At 38.2% G+C, this 21,506-nt stretch overlaps 1 protein-coding gene across 13 annotated transcripts in view; it reads right to left on the bottom strand.

The window, feature by feature from the left end:
- SLC8A1 (solute carrier family 8 member A1) overlaps window positions 1-21,506 on the bottom strand; it is a 374,762-nt gene that overhangs the window by 64,679 nt on the left and 288,577 nt on the right. For 6 of the 13 annotated variants that reach the window (XM_017655160.3, XM_017655156.3, XM_073214039.1 and 3 more), the window contains exons 3-7: window positions 10,649-10,755; window positions 7,590-7,610; window positions 7,128-7,145; window positions 7,000-7,014; window positions 3,117-3,185 (exon numbers count right to left, since the gene is read on the bottom strand). In XM_017655160.3, the coding sequence (XP_017510649.1) occupies window positions 3,117-3,185; window positions 7,000-7,014; window positions 7,128-7,145; window positions 7,590-7,610; window positions 10,649-10,755 (230 nt within the window). Of the gene's footprint in view, window positions 1-3,116; window positions 3,186-6,999; window positions 7,015-7,127; window positions 7,146-7,589; window positions 7,611-10,007; window positions 10,112-10,648; window positions 10,756-21,506 lie in introns of all 13 variants that reach the window. The other 7 variants (XM_017655153.3, XM_037009317.2, XM_017655155.3 and 4 more) reach the window with 7 other exon arrangements.

The raw sequence follows: 21,506 nt of genomic DNA, 5'->3' as shown, positions 1-21,506 counted from the left end.
TTTACTTACAAAGGATAGTTGCTTTTAATGAAATTCAAAGCAATTTAGGTAGGGACAAAAATAGAGAAATTACAAAAGAAAGGTGACACAGTGGCATTTTTTGGTGCTTCATTTCATAAAGTAGAATGGTTTGGGACATGGTATTAAATAAATGGACACAGTAGTAAAAGAAGTCAGATCACACAGTAAGTGAAAGATTATTCCTTTTTAAATCATCCTTCAGGCCTTTTGATCAAGAAGAAATGTCTAGTTTGATGCTGTTGTGCCCATAACTATGTGTTCCTGACATCTGGGTTTCTACCATTTTGGAAAGGGAAAGCAGTTTTTAGGCATAGAACATTCTAGTATCTTGCTAGAATTTAATAACTCTTTTCCATTTAAAAAAACCTTATTTTCTATTAATAACATATCCTACTGGTTTCCATGTGTGTTAGCGACTTAGTTTTCTTTTACAGACAAATCTAGAAGAGCAAAAACATGAGGCAATTTCAAAAAGTTACATGAAGTAAACAATAGTGCAGTTGGTTGGCAGCCAAAGCTAATATTGTAAAAGAAGTAGAAGAATGACCAAATTTTAGGAAATACTGTCTTAGCAGATTTCAGTATAACCTAAGTAAAAGCTGAGTACCTTGCTTCTATCACATTCTGCACTGTTGTTCAAAACTCACCTTGAATTTTATGCCACACTTTTATCTCATTGTCTGCCCAGCCAGACAAGTATCCCTATGGCCATCTAGCTAAATCCTACTTATCTTTCAAAACCCCACCTCTTCTTGCATGAACTATGCCCCAATTGACCAATTTAGGAACTAGCTCTCTAACCTTATATTCATTTCTTAGTATTTGTGTGTGTGGTGAACATGGACACCTCTAAAATACTATTTTTTTTTAATTTTAAATTGCTTTACATACAAATATATACAGAATGTACATTTACTAATAGAATATGTACCATTGCTGTTTGAATCCTTACATACCCCAGAATTTATTATACAGAATGTAGTAAGTAGCCAATAAATATTTGTTGTGTGACTCTCCAAGTCACTGTTAGAAATGCCTCTTGTTTGCTCTGTGCATAAACAGATCATCTGTTCCTTCAACACATCATTAAACTACTACAACGTCTGCACACTGCAGCTGTAAACCCCCACCTCCTACCCCTGCCACCTTCCGGGAGCTCATGGTCTAGTGGGAAGTAAGGCATATAGACAGGACAACTTCAGATCTAGCAAGGCAAGGACTGAGGGACCAGGTCTGGGGGAGCAGCTCACTCTGCCTGAGGGAGTTAGATAAGGCTTCGGGGAAGAGGTGACATTTGAGACTGGCTTTGATGCATGTACAGAAGCTTACCAGGTGATAGCAGTGGTAAGGATGGCCAAAAAGAGGTAGAGTAAAGAGGGGCGCCTCAGGCAGGGGAAATCAAAGCACAAAGGCATGATGTCATGGAAGGGTCAGAGCTAGTTTTACTTACTAAGTGTCATAAACTTTTAGGCGATAATTGTACATAACTGAGAGAAGGCAGCTGGATGAATCCTATTATTACTCTACGGTGATGCTGATAAATATTTGCATTTATGGTCCAGGTTTTTGACACTGGCAAAGAGAGTTGGGTCTAGTTTTTATAAAGTGTTTTCTCTTTATGTACCATTTACTGAATTTGGAAATAGTTTCACAGTATTTTTTTTTTGGATCATCTATTACATTTGTCTCCTTTTCACTTTGAGCCCTGGATCAAATACAGTCCAATTTACTATGGTCGAATCAGTTTCACTTCCTTACTTTTGCACAGTGATAATGTGCTGGGTTTTAGTTTTGCTTCTCAGAGAAAACTCAGTCTCTCTCTGTCTCTACATATGTACACATATATGTATATTTTTTAAACTCACCATATTTTATTGAGAACTTGATAATAAAGTATGGTTTTAACCAACACAAAGATTGAATGTATAATTAATAGTCACCATTAAAATCAGTATTGACAGGACATAAGACAATCCTGTGATCAAATCACCTCCTTTCCCCTGAGTAATTGATCGTGCAAATAACAAATAATAAAAGCTAATAATTGCCTGGGATCTTGGAAAAGCAGAATTATGAAAAATCTGCTGTAAATGCTTTCCGGCTCTGGCTGCATTTTGAAGCAGTGAGAGTGGGAATCCCTATGAGCAAATGAACAACCCACAGAGAGATCTGTACCTGAGGAGCTACTGTTTATATTCTTTTGCATTGTGATTTTTAATCTTAACATCAGTGTAGAATTTAGAAAGAGGAACAGGCCTGGGGTGGGGCAATTTGCTCGAGGTTATTTTGATCCTTCAGATCTATGCTGACGTATCTGAGAGCAGAGAGATTCCTTGACAGTTTCAGCACCAGGGTGGCCTCTCTGAGTAGAGCCTAAAGAGACAGGTACTCTTACTTCCGTGAAAATATTCTAAAACAAATCTGTATCAGGGCAAGGTATCATGATTATTGAATGGGAGTGTGGGATATGAGAATGAAGAAAGCCCTACTGGGTTAGGCAGAAGTGTTTGTACCACCATGGCCAGTGATGGATCTTGGTGCCAACTGAAGAAGGAACATCACTGTCTTCAATCAGAGACTGATGCCCGGGCTTCAGTCCACAGTCCATCTGGGATAGTTGTGTAATCCTTTTATCAGTCCATCAGTGTTCCCCTCTGGAGAAACCCCAAAGATGCACTCTCTGTGCATATAAGGCTTATGTTGCCTGGAGGCAGGAAAAGCAGGCTCTGGGAAGAAATAGGGCTTGCTTTCAAAGAAACTTCATTATACTTGGGAGGAAAGACCCACATTTGAAAGGCAACATTTGCAAGCCATCTGGAATATACTGAAGCTTGGAGGGGAAAGGCCAATGGGATCAGTCTTCTCTGCAGGTCTATGCTGCTCCCCTTGTCGTGCCTCCTGTCCTGTACTGATGTGGCTGCGTGTTTTGACAACATCCCCAGCTGCAGAGAAGCCACAGCATTATTCACCAGTGTTTTAGAGAGGATGGGCTAAACTGTATTACTTTAAAGTTCAAAGATCTCAAGAACACTTGAAGACAGTTAACTTCAAGTTAATTAAACTATGGTTTTCAAGGACCACGATGAAATGAGTACCTGCAATGGTGATTACAGTAGAGGGAATCGGGTGTTCTCTAGCATGAACCTTCCTGAAGACAGGTTGGCCTAGCAAAAGGACAGGCAGAAAATCAACAAAACAGGTCGCACTGGTTTGTCAGCAGAGCTTTCTGGAGTTAGTAGGCTGAACATCACATCCAGGTGCATACAATCACAAGCAGTGTTAGTTTGGGGATTGAGTGGCTATAGGTTACTCCCATATAGGTTGCAGAAATGAGCAGGTTAGTGGGGTAAGTGTTGTACAAACTAAATCAGATTGTGAGAATGAATCACACACCCACAATAGAGGATGCAGCCAGATTCCTGCAGGTGCCTGGAATGGAGTATCCATGTCACCCTGTGTTCAGAGGCACCGTGAAACAATGGACAGCAGTGGTGTGATGACAGGCAGCCTGGCTTGGAAGCCTGTTGGTGCCAGCAACAGAGCCTTGCACAGGCCATTTCCCCATTTTTACCACATGTGAAATGGGGATAATAGTACCTGCTCTCTCCACATCACAGGTTTGTTCAAGCATCAAGTAACATAACATCTGGGAACATGCTTTTTATTTTGTGAACATTCTGTTTGGGAGGATGTTGCACACACTGGCAGGCCTGGGAGGATATGCTGTCATCACAGCGACTGGATTGCTAGGGTTTTCATTAAATTTCTGGTTCAAATGACTGCCAGATCCACCCCCTGTTGGCTTCTACCAAGAGCTACCCAGAACTGACCCAGGAAACATACTGGGGCCTGGTGCCAACTCTGCCATATGTTTGCCATCTAAACTTGGGTATGGCATTTCTTTTCCCTGAGACTCAGTTTTCTGAATTGTAAAAGGAAGCTGAACTTGGAGAGGATTTGTTCCTCTTCAGTGATTAAAGTGTTTTTACCTATCAGGATTTTTATAGTTTGGCTTCCTTAAAAAGCCATATGCCTTCCTAAGTCCATTACATGATGAGCATAGCATGATTGGAAGAGTAACTTTTAAAAAGGTAAATTGACTGTAATATAGTTTTAATTAATTAGGGAACTCTATAGTTGCTTGTTTGGGGAATCCAACATGCGCTTCTCCTCTCCAAATTGAGCCCAAATACTTATTTCTATAAAAAATATCCAAATTAATGTTCTCTAGTTTTCCCCTTTTGGGGTCCCCCTCATATTTCATTTGATAGTAATTCATAGTGATGGCATTTATGAGACATAGCTGAGCTTTGGATTGAAAAGGGGTTAAGATGCAGGCAGGAATGAAGAGGATGGGAGGGAGGAAAGTTAAGCGCTGGGGTTAGAACAGTCATCACGCAGCCTTGGACCTACAGGGCCACGTTCTGAGTCCTGCATGGGTGATTTGGGCTAGACTGATTCATCTCTTTGAACCTTCATTTTCTCTCCTATAAATGAGAACAATGAAATCTCACTCCACGAGGTTGAGGATTTAATGGTGTAATGAATAAGAAATGCTTTGCCAACACTAATGAGCTATTATGTATAAGGGTTATCATGTTATGTGCCTGGAGGGTCAAGGGGGAATGAGATTATAGACCCAAACAAGCGCTGTGAGAGACGAGGTCTAGGAGAAACAGGTAAAGATTTGCAAATTCCAAAAAACACCTCCTGCATTTAATGTCCACTATTAATGTGATCTCTAAAGTACAGGTCTTGGGCTGTGGACCAAATGACTTTTAAATTTCTGTACATCCTACTTCAAATTTAGATTTTCACACTCAGGTGCACAAGATTGCATAAAAGCTGCAAGCAAGTCCAAGGGCAGATTAATTCTTCTCTACTGAACGTACATCTCAAAGCCTTGACTTCAAAGCCTCAAAATGACTTCAAAGAGAAGCTCTTTAGGGCTTACAGCTGCTTTTCACTGTGTACCTAAGTTTTAGAACTTTACCCAGGTGCATCTATAGAGACTGAATCCCAGGCATTCTTCCCTGCTTCAGGAGCAAAGGGCCATGTAAAATGAGAGGAGTTAAGCCAACGGAGTGATGTCCAGAGAGTGTGGGAACCTTCTCTTGTTCTAATTGCATCAATTTCAAATCTTGGAAAGAGATGCTAACAATAGGAAACCTGTTTCAGCCATAAGAAAGAACTTAATGAACTAATGAAATGATAGAAACCTTTCGAAGAAGTGGTTCTGTCCCTCTTGTATGCAAGATGTGTCCAAGGCAGGAAATGTTGGACCTTATTGAACAGATACGCTAGAATGTGTTATGAATGATTCCTGAGAAAAGAAAACTAGGATCTCATTACCTAAATACTAAAAGGGAAGCTGCTTTAAGTGATGTAGAAAGGAAGTCCTAAAGCCAAAACCCTGACATACTCAAAAAAAAAGAAAATGGGAAGATATCCAAACATATCAATGCATTTTAACAAGCCATTTACAGCCAAAGATTTTTAGTTAAGGTCTCATGATCAGGCTGCGTAGGGCTGAAGGCACAGCTAGATACCACACTACTTCCACATTGGTTGACTTTTTTTTTTTTTAATTCAAGGAAGCCATGAAGGCTGCCTTGCTAAATTTCTACCTTTCTCAAACCTCACAAGGATGACTGACTGACTGGGTGACAGAATCAGAATATTTCCAAGAAGGCTTCAATGAGTTAAAATGATGGAATGAGAAAAGATTAAAGTTTTAAATGTAAATTCCCACACTTGGATTAAAAAAACAGCATATTTTGGCAGGGCAGACATGGAAAGACTTGACCTGGGAGAGTTTCAGATGAATCAGATTTAAGAAATCCTCTGTGAGGACTTGTCTTGTTTAACATTTTTATCCTTTGCAATTTCTGTGTCTCTGAGAGTCTTGGATCATTTTGTCATTAAATCCTTGTCTAGAGAGAAGCAGTGGAGAACAATAGCCTGTGTGAAACTGCTCCTATTCAGAAGGTTCCACTTTGGACAGAATCATGTTAGAACTACTTGATCATGAGTTAATATCAACAGGGTTTAAGTTAACTCCAACTCCCACCACAGCATTTTCAAAATTAGTATTTTGGGGAGTGTTGCCTTTCTAAATATTTCTATATAGCTACATGATTTTAGAAAAATAATTAGAATATTGATATCTGTACCATACAATGGAAAATGCCCATCATTCAGATGACCTTTAGAGACATACATCTTAAACCTGCAGCTTCAGACAGATCAGACCTACTGTTTGATATTTTTTCTCCTCCTCTAAATCTGCATAGATGAGTCTGAGGATGAGAAAATATTTAGGGTCAAAATATAGGATGCTATAAGGAAATATCTTCCTACTGTACAGAAGAAAATAGCTATAGAGTTGTGCTCAATAATGCGATCAACACAGACTGGGTACTATTCTGAATTGAAGGGTTCTACATTTTCGATGTAGAAGCACTTTATAATGTACTTCGAGTGGCAGAAACACTACTGATGACCATGTTAATAATGCTAAAACCTAAGGCCCCAAAGAGGAGCTTGGCTTGGCCTGGTGGGATGAGATGAGGGGCTGCTCTGTCCTCTCAGGCATGGCATTATCTATTATTTAGAGCCTGAGCTTGGGTCCTGAAGCAGTCTTGGATGTCACTATGGTTCCTTGAGGCCAGAAATCATCTTATTTGTTGTGGTATTCTTGGGACACCTGGCACAGGACACTGGCCATCACCAGTGCCATGCAAGCATTTATCAGGTGACCCGTATTAGAATGTGGGCAGCCACAGGTCCTCCATACAAATTTGCTTAAAGGTAAACACAACACACACATTGTTAGTGCATAAAATGTAAATGTGTAAAATAACAAGAGCACACCCTATGCCGTGGCTAAACGTGAGTACAGGTTATGTAAGAAGTGGTGTGGGTTTGTTTTTTAAGAATGTTTGCAGGATAATGAGGAACATTAAAAAATTGTCTTACCATACAGGTATTTTCCTTCATTAAAAGCAAATAAAAATGAGAAATGATTTTTTAAAATGTAAACAGCATATAGTAAGAACAGACAGTAAAAATACAATTTGATGTCATTTGACTTTAAAAATCCATACCTGTTATTGTGAAGCCACCTAAAAAAGAAAAAAATAAATAAGCGTTATAATTTATTTAACTCATGCTTGAAATAACAAATACCAGTGACACTGGACTGCCTGAAAACCTATCCACAGTACCAAAACTTGCTAAATTATATTTACAATTAAAGAAAAATATGAAAACATCTGTTTATGACTTAATCATTAATCATTCTTTTAAGATTATGGTCTTTAGTGCACAAATTTAATTCTTGTGCATACCTAAGAAATCACTGATTTTTTAAAAGGTTTTAACTACACTAAAAATGGAATACAATCTATCTGACCTTAACAAAAAATGAGGTCCATAGCCCTAAACAACAATCTTGCCAGTAAATCAATATAAATAAATAGTAAAGTCAGAAAGCTACCATATCATCTAACAGAAATGGAAAATAACTTAGAAAAATGGAAAGGAAATGCAAGAAATGAAATGCTTACCAAGCTCATTCAATAACAGGGCTGTGAAGGAAACAGACAAAGACAAACACAGAATAAGAGACCAGATGAATAATGAAAGTAAGAGGAATATCAGCAGAAAGAAATCCAGGCAGATCTGATTACAGCGGGAGGAGCCAGTGCTAAAATATTGGTACACCCCAAAGAAAGGTGGCACTGGGAATTTTCCCAAGTAAGCAAGCCCAACACCAATTTCTGCAAATGTGTGTGATTGATTATATATAAATACAGTTCACTTTAAGTATTATTTCTTGACATTTAATAAGACATTTCTAATATATATGTTTACACATGGTGTATATAGATCTAGTTTACCAAATATAGTAGAAACATTTTATGACGTTAATCCTTAACTTTATTGAGTGAGTCTTCCTTGTTGAATAGACCTGGGAGTTAGTTAATTCAACATTTGGACATCTCAGATCATCCAGGATCTCTCAGGTATTATACCTTTCATTTTATGAAAACAGATAAAACATCTTAGGAATTCTATTTTGGCCGCCCTATCTGGTAGGAGATGTTAGCTCAAGGTAAAGCTCTCTCTCTCTCTTTGGAGGGTCTCTTTGCATGATATTTTGTCGTTAAGCTTGTGGTTTTTAAACCCTTGAAACTTGAGTCCCAGGAATTGGAGCTTATTTGTATGTCCTTATCTGTGACTTCTGCACGTTGTAACTGGACAACCATCATGCTTCCTGTGGACACATAATTCAATGGAAACTGACAGGGCAGGGATGGTCCGGGGACATACATAATTTGTCTTTCTTAAACACTGACTATACTGTAGCACTCTCTTTTTTGGTGACAAGAGTACACTTGGCAGATGTGAAACCTGGGTAGTGCTATCAAGGAATTTTAATTTGCTTTTACAGGAGGGCATATTTTACTAAAATGACAATTGAAAGAGCTGTATCCAAGATGCTCTTGCTTTAGATAAAAGAACTTCTGTAGAGGAATACATTTAGAAGTAAGTGCTTTTTCCTGTATGTTAATGAGGCATTTTTGATCCCATCTTTGCAAGAAATCAGCTCAATTTTCTAAAGTGTCTTTTACTCCCGCCTACTGCCTATGGAGCATGTTAAATAGACTGCATTAAAATGGTCCCCACTGCTCCTTTACCCACCATTTCAAATGCACCCTCCTGTTACTCTTTGTTACCCTTTGAACATGATTCATTCAGGGGCATACACTTTTTTCTTCCTGATGAACTCTGAGGTCAGGGAATTACAAATGTGGCATTAACTTCCCCTAAATGTTGGGTCTGTATAGGGATTAGTCCTATACATTTGATTTTTCCCTCATACATGTAAAAGTATAAATTTCTTGCAAAGTTGTCCATCTAGTTATTGTCTATATTCCTCTTATCAATTGTCTGTAAAAGAGCTATTAATATGTAGCATGCTCATTTTACATAAGTATTTAAATGAATAGGATTCTTTTTAAAATGGCCACTATCGGAGCATAATTATAGGAAGCTCTCATAATAAGTAAGAATAAAAAATAGAAACTTTAAAGCTGACAGAAACTTCCTGGCTTTCCTTCCCAAATATAGGCCACATAAAATAGATATAAAATCAAAGACAGCAAAGAAATTGAGTTCTTTGCTCAAATGTTTTCTAAAAATACAAGTACAAATCAACCAAAAAATCTAGTTGTAAGGCTACTACTGTTTTTCTTTTTTACTATACACGTTAGAAACGTGTCAATTCTATAAGGATCAAAAGATTTGGGAGCATAAGGCTGGATAGGCCTTAAGTAAGGGCTATATTTATATTGCAGACCATGTCCTTCCTACTAAAGAAAATTGACATGGCTGGTTTCATACATATGGTCCCTTTTAAATGTCATATTTGCTGATATGAAAAATATGCCAAAATGAACACTAGAATATTGATAATACTACTCTTTAAGGATCTTTATTCTTACTAAATTTTGTCTGAAAACCTAGTTCTCTGAAGAAGCCTAATTATTGAATTCTTCTGAAATTTCCTATTAGCTGTCCTTAGACTCATCTACTACTACTACTAGGTATTAAGTTGTCTTTATTACTAACATTTCAAGGGAGATTTAATAGTTGGAGCCAAACTTGTTACGATCCCTGAGGAGTGGAAAAACACATAAATCATTCTTTTATGTCATTAACTTCTGAATTGCAGAAACCCCTTCCAGTATTTATTAAATCTGGTTTCAATCAAGGTTAGTTGGCATTTCCTGGGCGGGGGGAATGGGCACTGCTTGGTGCCTGTGTGCATTAGGGAAGGAGGTGGTCATGCTAACGCTTCAAGGGAAATGAGGGCTAGCACTTGGAAGCCGAAGAAGAAGAGAGAGTCGAGTGTGAGAGTAGGAGACATGGAGAGAGAAGAGCACAATTTCTCGCTGGTATGTCTTTGTTTACTCTCACACCTTTCATGCCTCTTCTTATCCATTTTGGTTCCTCAAGCACAAGGGAGAAACTGCACTCTTTCTCATATTCCTCACGGTCAAATATTCTAATGGTAATGATCTTCCTGTGGGAACACAAGACAAAGGCAAAACAAATGGTTGGAGTCACACACTCATGCTAGGTGTTCACCAAGCTCAATGTCACTGTGATGTTATGGAGGGAGAACTGGCAACACATGGACCTCCTGAAGTATGTAAAAGGGCATCTTGGGTCCTCTCAGCCGGCCCCCATTTTCTTTGCTAATTTACCAGTTTTACAAAGTCTTCCTCCTTCAATTAGCAGTCAAGAGGTACCCTGAATTAGGAAGAGCAACCAGAAAGTTGGCTTCTCTTGACATAGCATCATCACCACCTTTCCCAGAACTGGAGGCTTGATTGACTGCACTGAACAGTTACATGTCAGACCTGTAATGTGCAAAGCAGCCCAAAATGGCTGATGGAGCACCGGGCCAGGCCTCCTGTGGCCCCTGCCGAGATCTATGCCCTGTTACATAGGTGGAAGGATGTGTGTGTTATAAGTCACGTTCTGAAGAGTGCAGGCATCCAGGGGTGGCACAGGCCAGCAGAAGCTGTTGGGCTCAGCCCTGGAGCAGCTCCCCCACCTTTCTTCTCACTCATCTCCACCAGGCAGGGCTCTCCAATTTCAAGGAAGAAGGTCTTGTTTTTCTCATACTCCTCATCATCAATTACCTTGACTGATATTGTTTTGCTGAAACAGAGAAGAATAGAAATTGACGAACAAGGGGAAGAAGCAAGAGAAGAGAAGGAACATAGAGAAGAGGAAAGCAAGGTTAATTTGAGCTGCTGTTCCAGACAAATGGCAACTGAGAAACTTCTGTACTGTGAACTTGTTCTTCCAGAATGGGTACAGGATAGGTATGAAAGACTGGAGAGCTTGCCCAATGCACAGCTCCCTGCCCAAGGCCACAGAATTATTTCAGGCAAAATATAGCACTCAGTACTAATAGATTTATCATCATCATGAGAGGAAAAGCAGAGAATAAAACACAGATCACAATCACAAGAAAAAAAATTTGTTTAGTAAACACCTTAATCAGAGGTAGGCTTATCTGAGCCGTGTCCTGGAATTCAGTCCTTTAGAACAAATCAGTAAATCACATCAAAATATTAACAGAGGTTATCTCTTCATAATAGGTCTTTTTTTTTTTTTGCCTTGCATTCTGCTTCACTGTATTTCCAAACATAATATTTTTATCATACAGTTTTTAAAAAAAGTATATAAGAGCATCATAGAAATAAAATAAAAGCCTTTTATCTTACCCTATCAAATGTCCTAGAATCAAACACTTACGCAGGTTAGTCAGATTTTCCACCCAAATCACAAGAGTAAGTTGTTCATGTTTTGTTTGTCTTTCTAAATACGGAAGCTGAAACCTCCCAATAGCTATTTGAAAGGTGGGGGATGGTGAGTCAAGATATTGTTTTCATCCTTCCCAAAGTTGAGTTTCAACTTAGACAAAATGCACCAGTTACACTGCTTTCAAACTCCACTGGTACACTAAGGCGTTCTGTTCAGAAGTCTTCTGTAATCCATCCTTTAGCACTTCTTGCCTTATGGTATCTCTAGTTGTGAGTGATTGACAGGTAGGACAAATGCAAATACTATGCAAATCTCAACTTCCCAGAAACCTTGATGACTTTGAAAGTAAATCTAATGTTACCTTATAATTAATAAGAACTTAATCATGTCATGTAATATAACTTACTCAGGACTAATGTGTTCATCCTCAAAAATATTTATTTTTCAGTAACATTGGGCAAGAACATTCCTGACTAAAATTTTTGAAACAATGGGTTTAAATAGACACACGATTTTAATATCATGGACATTATTTAGTTTCAGTGGGAGTTTCTAGGTCTTCTGGGAGGACATTAGTTTATACTTAAAAAAACTATTGATGAAGCTATCAAGTCTCTTTTAGACCTATGCATGCCAAAGAGCATCATTCTTCTTTCCTAGCATGAAGGAGGACAGAGGTAGAAGTTAATTTCAATTCTCTGCATTTCCAGCCCCAAATGCTAAATGCTTTAGTCTTACTTTCTTGGGTTAGTGTGGTAGAAGTGAGATCAAATGATTGTTTCTGGTCCTTTGGAGCCCATAACCAGCTCTCTGCTCCTCAGCTAAAGAATATTCCTGCACGATGCTCACATCGTAATTACTCACTACAAAGGAGCTGGAGCTCATGACAGTGCCTTTTCTATCCCAACTCTGTTCTCAAAGACTGAAACACTAAGACTAGATGAGCAACTGTAAATGACTGAAGCAATAATCTTTAAAGAGTAGTTGGATATTTACAAAACTACCTACAGTGTGACCAGATCCAACCACATGTATACAGTGAACAATTCTTGTCTAACTTTTAGATCTATTTTCTGGAATTTACTGATTTATTCATTATGTAAAAAAATCAGCCTGCCCTGACTAGACCAGGATATCTGATCTTTCCTCAATATCCCCGAATTACAAAATATTAGAGAAAGCAGAAGATGTAAGAAATGACAATACCTATGCTTTTTATTTCAGAACTGAATTTGATGTTAAAAGTAAAATCAAATTTACTTTACAAAAATCTGCCAACCATCTAGCCTCTTTGTCATCAAACTTATACATCTTAGGTATTAATTCCCATGTTACTTCCTTGTAATCATTAGCTATAGTTGTACATCTCTACTAAAGCAATCTGCATCACAAGACCACATGTGGGACAGTGTCGGTGGACATCAGAAGAGCCACGTCTTCTGGACCTGATGGCCCAACATTCATTATCAAGGCACTTCATGGCAGGGTGCATTAAATGAATGTAATGCTGCAATGCTCTTGCTTGTAGTTCTTAAAAAGTTCGGCTTAGCTTTCTCTATCTTGCACTCCTAACTGGTCCTGCATCTCAACACGTATTTGATTAGATTGTAGAAGTAAATGAAACACACTGGAGATGATTGGAGTAGCCTTGTAATAAGGTGAGTGTTTAGGAAAGGCTACCAGTTTCATTTTCAAAGAGCAACATGGCCATTTATTTGCAAATTAATAGAAACCACCAAATAACATGTTGTTTCTTGTCCTGGTAAATTTAATCCTCTCTTGCTGTAATAGCCTTACTCTCTATATACTGAGTAGCTGATGTATGTGAGAAACACAGGGTCCCACATAATATGTATAGTAAAATAAGCACTTAAAAATTATCATTAGAGTATCAGTAGTCATTAGGAATATAATCCTTAGAAAATGTTTCAGTATTTGTTAAGTATGACACTGGAAAATCAAAGTTGAAGAAAAAGAAAACAGCACCTCTATAGACTTGTGGCAGAAGCACCTAAAATAGATGGGATTTGCATAAGGGTACATTATTTCAAAATCACTAGTAATATAATCAGTAGTGCCCCTGACAGGATGAGCCATTAAATTATAAATTGGTTTTTCTCCCCTTGCATAGTAAAGCTATTACATAGGGAAGTTGATTTTTAAAGGCTATTTCAGTCAATTTAAAAAGGCAGAATGAAGTCAGTCCTTATGAATTCGCCCTCTGAATCAAGAGGCAAAAATCAGAAAGGATTGGGAATGTTCATCTTTTGCTTCAGAACAGAATTATTTCTTCCCCAGCAAAGGTAGCAAGGGTGAAATTAACCCATGTCATTTTTAAAGGAACATATGTTTGGATGTCTCTCCAGAGCCTAATGAGTGAAAGAGACTGTCATGACTTTCTGCATCCCAGGGGATGTTACTGGAGAAGGGGTTGATTTGGAGAAGCCTCCAGATAACACTAGCTTGATAATCAGCAGAAGCATTCCTCTGCTCTTCACAGTTCCTCAGTGGAAACAGAATCTCAATGACTGAAGGTCCTTAAAGGTCCTCTGCTTTACCCCCATTGCCAACCAACCCCATTTTCACAGGCTTTTGGCACTGTTACAAGAACTCCTGCTCCCTAAGAACATAGATTCATGTTTGCTATTCTTTCATTCTGTTTACTAATGGGAAGCAGTCAGATAGCCGTTGTTATTTCTTTAAATCGATCAATTTATTTTATTTTATTTTTTTAAATTAACCTTGTTTAGTTAGGTTAACCAAAACAAGACTGAAACCACTGGGTAGACACAGCCCTTTATCCAGTGATAACTCCTGTACAATTACTGCACTAATAAGGAACAAATAGAAAAATTGATGTCATGCAATTTTCTACTACCATAATTATTATGAAGAAGGTAAAGAGAATGTCTCATTTGATTTTTTTTTACCTCTTTTCTAAAGTTGAATAGTATTCTATAAAAATTATGTTTTCTGGAAATCCGCAAAGCAGTTACAAATCTTATGGTAACATTAAATAGCTTCTCAATACCAACATTTTCATGGAAATACATTTTAGTTCCAGTTCTAGAAGAGGACAAGCATTTGGTTAAGAAAAATCAATGTATTTAGTGGAAAAATACAGATTGTTCTTTTCTGTTTTTTGCTGTACCTTTCGTTTGATGGTACTAAACCAACATTTATACTTCTCAGTCTCTTAGCTGATGGGTCTCAAAGAACAGGAACACCTTCAAACATTCTAATGAGTTCTTAGATCAGGTGGTGACTCAGACAGCAGTGAAAAAGGGAAAAGGGTGGCTTTATTAGTGGGAACTGAAACAGAAAATCTCTTCAAAATGAATTTGAGTCTTTCATCATTAAGCCAAAGTAGGATCACATTTTCTTTTTCAATGTCAGACTCTCTTCGTCCTTCTGCAGCGTGTTCTCCCCAACACTGCCCTTGACATGGGAGAATTGAGAACACCAAGTTGGGGGATTAAAGAGAAGAGACTCTGCTTTCTAACTCCTCATATAAAAAAATTTTAGTGAAGATTTCACATATTTAGATACTGCAATGGCTCCTGTATTATTTATTTATTTATTCATTTTAAAAATTTAACCTCTCTCAGGCATAGTCAGAGTTCAGTGGACTGATGGACACTTTGCATTTCTTAATTGACCTACCTTCCTAACAGCCCTAGAAATAACTTCTACTACTTCAATTTATAGAAGAAATAATGACTCACAGAAGTTAAGTAACTTCCAAGGTCACAAAGTAAGACTCCTGTGACTGGCTCTAAAGACCAATACCTTTAAATTAGGTGGCCCACAAGGTCCCTTATTCATTGAGCAATACAGTGTTTTTATGACCACTTTAAAGGATCTGGATCATTATTTTAAATTAAAACAGAGGTTGATTGTTTTATCTTTACATTAACAAAGACTACCTAGATGAGCAATGATGAAATTGCCCTTCTCTTTTTAAAAAGAGTGCAGCACATAACATATTTGATGATGGCTGTCTTAAAAAGCTAAATCATTGAGGAGATAAAGGTCCTATTAGGGTTAATAGAAAAGTGCCACGAACATGTAGGAACTCACCAATTCTGATGATTTTGAGCAGCCAGCCTCACCTGGGGGCTTGTTAGAACTGCAGAATCATAGGGCTGACCCCCTTGACTAACCAGATAAGATGCATTTTCATGAGATCCCCAGATGATGCCTATACAGTTAAAAGTTTGAGAAGAGCTGATCTGGACAGGACAATGGGTTATTTCATTAAGTCAGATAATGAATTAAGAGGCTGGTAATAGCTGGGCTTGTGTTTTGGAACTGTCCGCATATTAGAATCATGAGTGGAGCTTTGAAAACTTTCACTGGCTGGGCTGGGCCCACCCCAAATCAGTGAAACCAAACTTCTGGGTGTGTACTCCAAGCTTGAATAGAGTTTTTAAGTTTTTAAGGTGATTCTAATATGCAGCCAGGGTAGGGAGCTGGATAATGCAGAGCCAGAATGTATGGCTTGATGTTTAAAAGAGTGTATTAAATAAAAAATAGAATTGTGAAGAAATCAGTCAAAACTAAAATTTAGATTTAATTGGCAACTGAACATGGGAGAAACATTTTGCTTTGTCTGTCACCGGTATTCTTCTCTGGATTTTATAGAGTACTTAAAAGTTGTTTTCATCTCTTAGGAGATGCTAGTTTCCACAGGCAACATCAATAGTGTAGGTGAAAAACACCTTTAGCACTCAGGCAGCAGAATTTAAGTTCATGCAGAGTGATTTCCTTCTCAACAAAGTGATAGGAACTCTGGCGATAAGTTTTCACACAACAGAGGTTCTATTTAGGGACTAGGAAAACTAAGGGTTTCCATTACCACAGTAATACCTCATCTGCTCCCTCTCAGGAAGCTTCTGAGCCACGTCAGTGAAAGGCCCTGTCCATGGAACTGGAAACTTGCTGATGTAAGCCGCCACACTCAGACTCAGGAAAGAAAGAAGTGACCCAGGACTGATCGCATATGGAGGGAAAAGATCTGGCAACTTCTCTGACCGCAGAGTGATGTAATCAGGCAAAGAAAGTTTGAAATCTAATCCCCAATACACCTGATGCTAAAAGCTTCCAGATAAACTCTAATTAGTCAAAAAGACAAGTAAATCAACTTAAAAATGGACAAGGGATCCAAAAAGACACTTCTCCAAGGAAGATAAACAAATGGCCAATAAGTACATGAAAAGATGATCAACATCATTAGCTATTCTTTTGTTCTGGGAAATGCAAATCAAAACCATAATGAGATACCAATTCACACCAATGAGGATAGCTTTAGTAAAAAAGACAGATAATAACAAGTACTGTAGAGAGTGTAGAGGGATTGGAACTGTCTTTCACTGCTGGTGGATACATAAAATGTTGTAGCAGCTTTGGAAGCAGTTCTGCAGAAGTTTAAAAATAGAGTTAGCATATGACCTAGTAATTCCACTTCCAGGTATAGACCCAAGAAATTTAAAGACATATGTTCACACAAAAACTTGCGCATGAATGTTCTTAGTATTACTCATAAAAGCCAAGAAGTGGAAACAACTTAAATGTTCATCAGCTAATGACCAGATAAACAAAATGTGGTATATATCCATCCAATAGAATATTATTCAGCAATAAAAAGGAATGAATCACTGAAGTGTGCTACTGAAGGGTAGCAGAACATGCCATCCCCAAATATGCCACTCTGGTATGTTGAATCATTTTGAGATGTAAGCACTTGACAAATAGCAAATGCAGAGAGGAGCTTTTTCTGAATTCCTCGTCTGCTGCAAGACAGATGCTTCAAAGGAAACTCACTTGTCATAGATGTCCTCCCCAGAAGTTTCAACAACCAGGGAAGACTGACTTCTCTCACAGCAGAGGAGACGAGAGGTGGACACCACACCCAGACAAACTTTATCATAGACTGTCATAACTCCCTCTCTTCTTCTAAGGGCCAGTCATCTTCCCTAAAAATCATTTTCTCTCCTCTAACAGGCCTATATTTCTCTTCCACTTTTCCTATTTATATGGTATTTAACTCTACAGTCTAGCTACCTCAGAGAGTGACTAATTTTCCCTGGGTATCTCCTATGTAGGCATGAGTTATGCATGTTCATGAACTTGTGTCTGTTTTTCTCTTGCTAATCTGTCTTATTACATGGTCTCAGCCAAGTATTCTCAAGGGTAGAGGGAAAATTATTTTTCTTCTCCTACACAACAAGCTGGATGAAGCTTGAAAATATTATGTTAAGAGAAAGAAGCCAGGCAAAAAAGTTCACATATTGTATGCTTCAATTTATATGAAAAATTCTAAATAGGCAAATCCATAAAAACAAAGTGTTTCGTATCTGTTTTTAAACTGACTAGTAGTTACTTAGTGCTGAGGGCTAGGGGGTAAATGGTCGGTTGGGGGGGAGGTGACTAAAATGTTCTACAGTTGATTGTAGTGGTGGCTGCTCAGTTGTGAGAATATACTAAAACCTATTGAATTGCGTATTTTAAATGAGTGAGTTTTATGGTATGTGAACTATATTTTCATAAACTTGTTTTTAAAAACTAGCTTCAGGATAAATCATAGTCTTTAGAAAAGGCTGTTTCTTCGGGTGAGAAAGGGTTGTGAGAATGTTTAGAGTTTTCAGTAAGGAGTTTCCGATTTGGCTGGTACTGCTGAACAGAAAACCAGGCTATCGCGTATGCCACGAGACAAGGAAGACCATCTGCCTCGAAGCTAAGTGCCATCGCTGGGTCTGTCAGCACCATGACCCTGAACCCATGCTTTCCTCGGATTCTGCCTCCTCCATGATCAAGAGCTATTGATGTACTTTGACAGGCTAAGCATTTCTGGTAGTTGTTACCTCAGGCTTGGCTTGCTTGGCCATTTCTTTTCCCCAAAGTATAAAGTATTATGAAAATGTCAGAAGCAGCATTTCCTTCATGGCATTTATTTAAAAAGCAAAGTAAAGGACTGTAATTATGTTACCCTGCTGCCCTTGTAAAGCCAGCAGCTCTCTTCACATCCCCTTGGACATTATCCAGTGCCCTTGCTGGCACTGACTTCTCTCCACCCACGAGAAAAGAGGGGCTTGCTATGGATGGCCTTTGTATCTCTTGGTTTAAGTTCATGGCCCATTTTAATCTCCTTTTTTCCCCTTCAAAGACTGATTTGGTGAGGAGCTTGGGAATTTGGTGTTGAGGTTAGAATGAGGCAGTAGGAGACCCATGCATAGATGCTCGTTATTTTCCATAAGTGACCCAAGTAACTCCCCTGTTAAATGAACATTCTCAATAGATTAAGACAGGTTGCTATCCACATTATTTCTATTAACACTTTTACATCCTTTTTAGATTATTGGTGAGAAACTTGGGGTGTGAATTCATGGGGGAATTTGCGTACAGTCCCATGCTAAGATGGCCATGGAACAGGGCCTGGATCATGACTTAAATCTGTTGTTTCCTTTGTCAAAATATCGGGAGTACCAAATTGGGACTCAGATTACTTGCATTCATATCTTGGCTTGGCCAACTTTCTAGCTGAGGGATTTGAGCCAGTTCTGGCATCTTCCTAAGCATCAATGTTATCATCCATCAAATGGGGATAATAAAATCCACTTCACAGTGATTGTGATGTTCACAGTTGTGATGACCAAATAATGGGTTTCATCATTCATCAACTGTAGATAATGAAACTTCACAGCTTGTTGCAAAGGTCGAATAATATAATGCATATAAAATAATGTTGCAAAGGACCATAAAATGTTAGGAACAGTTATTATAATTTGAAAAGGAGTGGTTTCCTGTGTAGTTCTTATTTGCCTGTTCACCTAGTCACAAAAAGGGACATTTTGGCAGAGGGTGGAGATGAGGTCAGGAAATACTTGATAGGGTACTTGGCAGTACCCTTAAAGTCACTTTGGGGAGGGGGATCAAATCACTTATAATGGGGTTTCCAAGTACTGAACCCTAAACTCAAAGAAGCAAGGGGCACAAGGGCTACTTTTTAGCTTCCCAGTCCCAGCTCTGCCAGGTCCCCTTTCACCATGTCAGTCGCTGGATACACACGGGTGACAGAAGTCATACTTTCCCTGAAGCTCCTGCTATGTATGAAGGAGAGCCTGACAAACAGGAATGGTGCTGTTCTGTAATTTAAACAGACTCCAAAAATGAGAGTTGCTTAAGTAGCTGAGCCAAAGTAATTCTCCAGGAGGCCTTGTCATCCATGCACTGATCTCTTTTGCATCATCAAGTGGTAATTGAAATCATTGCTTCAAGCAGGGCAAGGGGCAGGAACAGCTAAAATCTGGCTGTTCTCCAAGGATACCAGGGGACTTTTACAGAGCACTGGAGAGGGGGGTTTTCCAATAGAAGCTTGCCCTGTTTTATTTTCCTATGCCTACTTTTGAAACCCAATGACAGCCAATCCATTTTTTCAAATGAAATCATTTTTGGTCTCTCTCCTTTTAATCCCCTCATCAGTTGCCAGCTTCAGTCTCAAAGAAAAATGTGTGAACTACCTTCCTGTCTCTAGAGGACTTGCTGGTTGACCACTTGGAAGAGACCTCAGGGATCCTAGAGTTACTGTTCCAATAAATGTTATGCTGGGAATTCTAGGATCACCCAAAGTTCTATCCTAGTATGGCAGACTGATGCAAAAACCATATCAATAAAGCTACTAAGAAAAGGTGATATGGACATATTATTAAAAAGTGACCATAATTTTGTGATATGTAAAATTTATGCCTTATCACTGTCTCATTCCTCTGCAGTCAATTAACATTAGTCTTTAGGAGGGTAAAGCAACAAGGATTCTGGTTTTGTCACCTAAATGTGCATTCTGAGACAGCTTATCAATTTAGTGAAAAATGACGTGAATTAAGCACTGGGCACCATTTTGAAATACATCAAAATAGATCTTGTTCTACACTTTTTGTTTAATAATATCAGCATTGTGCAAGTTCCATGGGAGAGGCACTTTCAACAAAATGATGGAGAATTTGCATTCCTGAACTAGGATGACATATTCATCTATAATTTGAGATCTTCATTGTAGTCCCTAGGGAAGGAAAAAGGTCAAATCCTCCAGAGAAAAATGTTTTACCAAACTCTACAAAGTTGAGGATAATACTAAGAGTCCTCTGTGGCATTGAGCATCTTTTTTAATAAACTGAGCATATAAACATCTTTGGTTCAGTTTTAGGAACTTCTGTTGAGTCCTCAATTTGGCACTGCCCTTTATAAGAATTTGGAATTAAGTGAAATTAATGCTGTTGAATTTCAAAGAAACTCTTGGTTTCCCATCCTTTTCCAAAACTCACTTCATCTTGAGTATGTACATATTCCTGGTTGTTATTAGAGTCTCTACACAAGTTATTTCTACATTTGGTGCTTCCTTTGTCAAGATTCTTTGCTCAAAGTGAAGCGTTTTCCCTGGAAAACAACAGGAAGTTTCACTCCTAGCATGTTACAGGACAGCAGCTAGAGTATGCTGAAAGCCAGCTCTAAAAAGAGAACACCAGGAAATAAAGCTAGGCTTTCTTAATATTTTTTTTTTATTCTTATGCTTTCTCTCTTTTCCTTCCTTCTCTCCATAGCTACAGAATATTCTATGGAAAATCAGTTTCTCTTTACATGCATTCATATAAAATATTCTAAATGACAGAATGCTAGATATTTTCTTGAACACAGCTAAAATAAATAATAGTGAACCAATGCTGATTTTATATTTCACATTTCTATTCCATGTCTAATATTTTATTGCTATTTTCCATTAGATTAAGCAATCAATCCTTATGTCTCCATACTATATTCTATAAATATGTTTGGATTTTAGTTTGCATTTCACAGTGGAGGTCTATGGTTTACAAATAATAGTATTTATTGACTACTTAGTGGGTAGGTTGGATAAGCAGGTTGGACTCAGGTTTATTTATCGCAGGTTGGACTCAGGTTTATTTATCCTCAAGGTGTCATGGAAGAAGCTCTCCAGAAAGTCTATTAAGCTATTCCATTGTTAATTTGTTTCCATAAATAATATAATTATTAAGGGTAATGATGTCTCTATTGCCTTGACTATGGCTCTGAGTAGTTCCACAATATTGTAGGGATAAAATGACCTCCTAAAGTGTTTTTTCAGG

Source organism: Manis javanica, chromosome 1 (assembly GCF_040802235.1).
Source record: "Manis javanica isolate MJ-LG chromosome 1, MJ_LKY, whole genome shotgun sequence".
NCBI classification, from domain to species: Eukaryota; Metazoa; Chordata; class Mammalia; order Pholidota; family Manidae; genus Manis; species Manis javanica.
The sequence above is the reverse complement of the archived record's forward strand: the minus strand, read 5'-3'. Positions and strand labels throughout refer to the sequence as shown.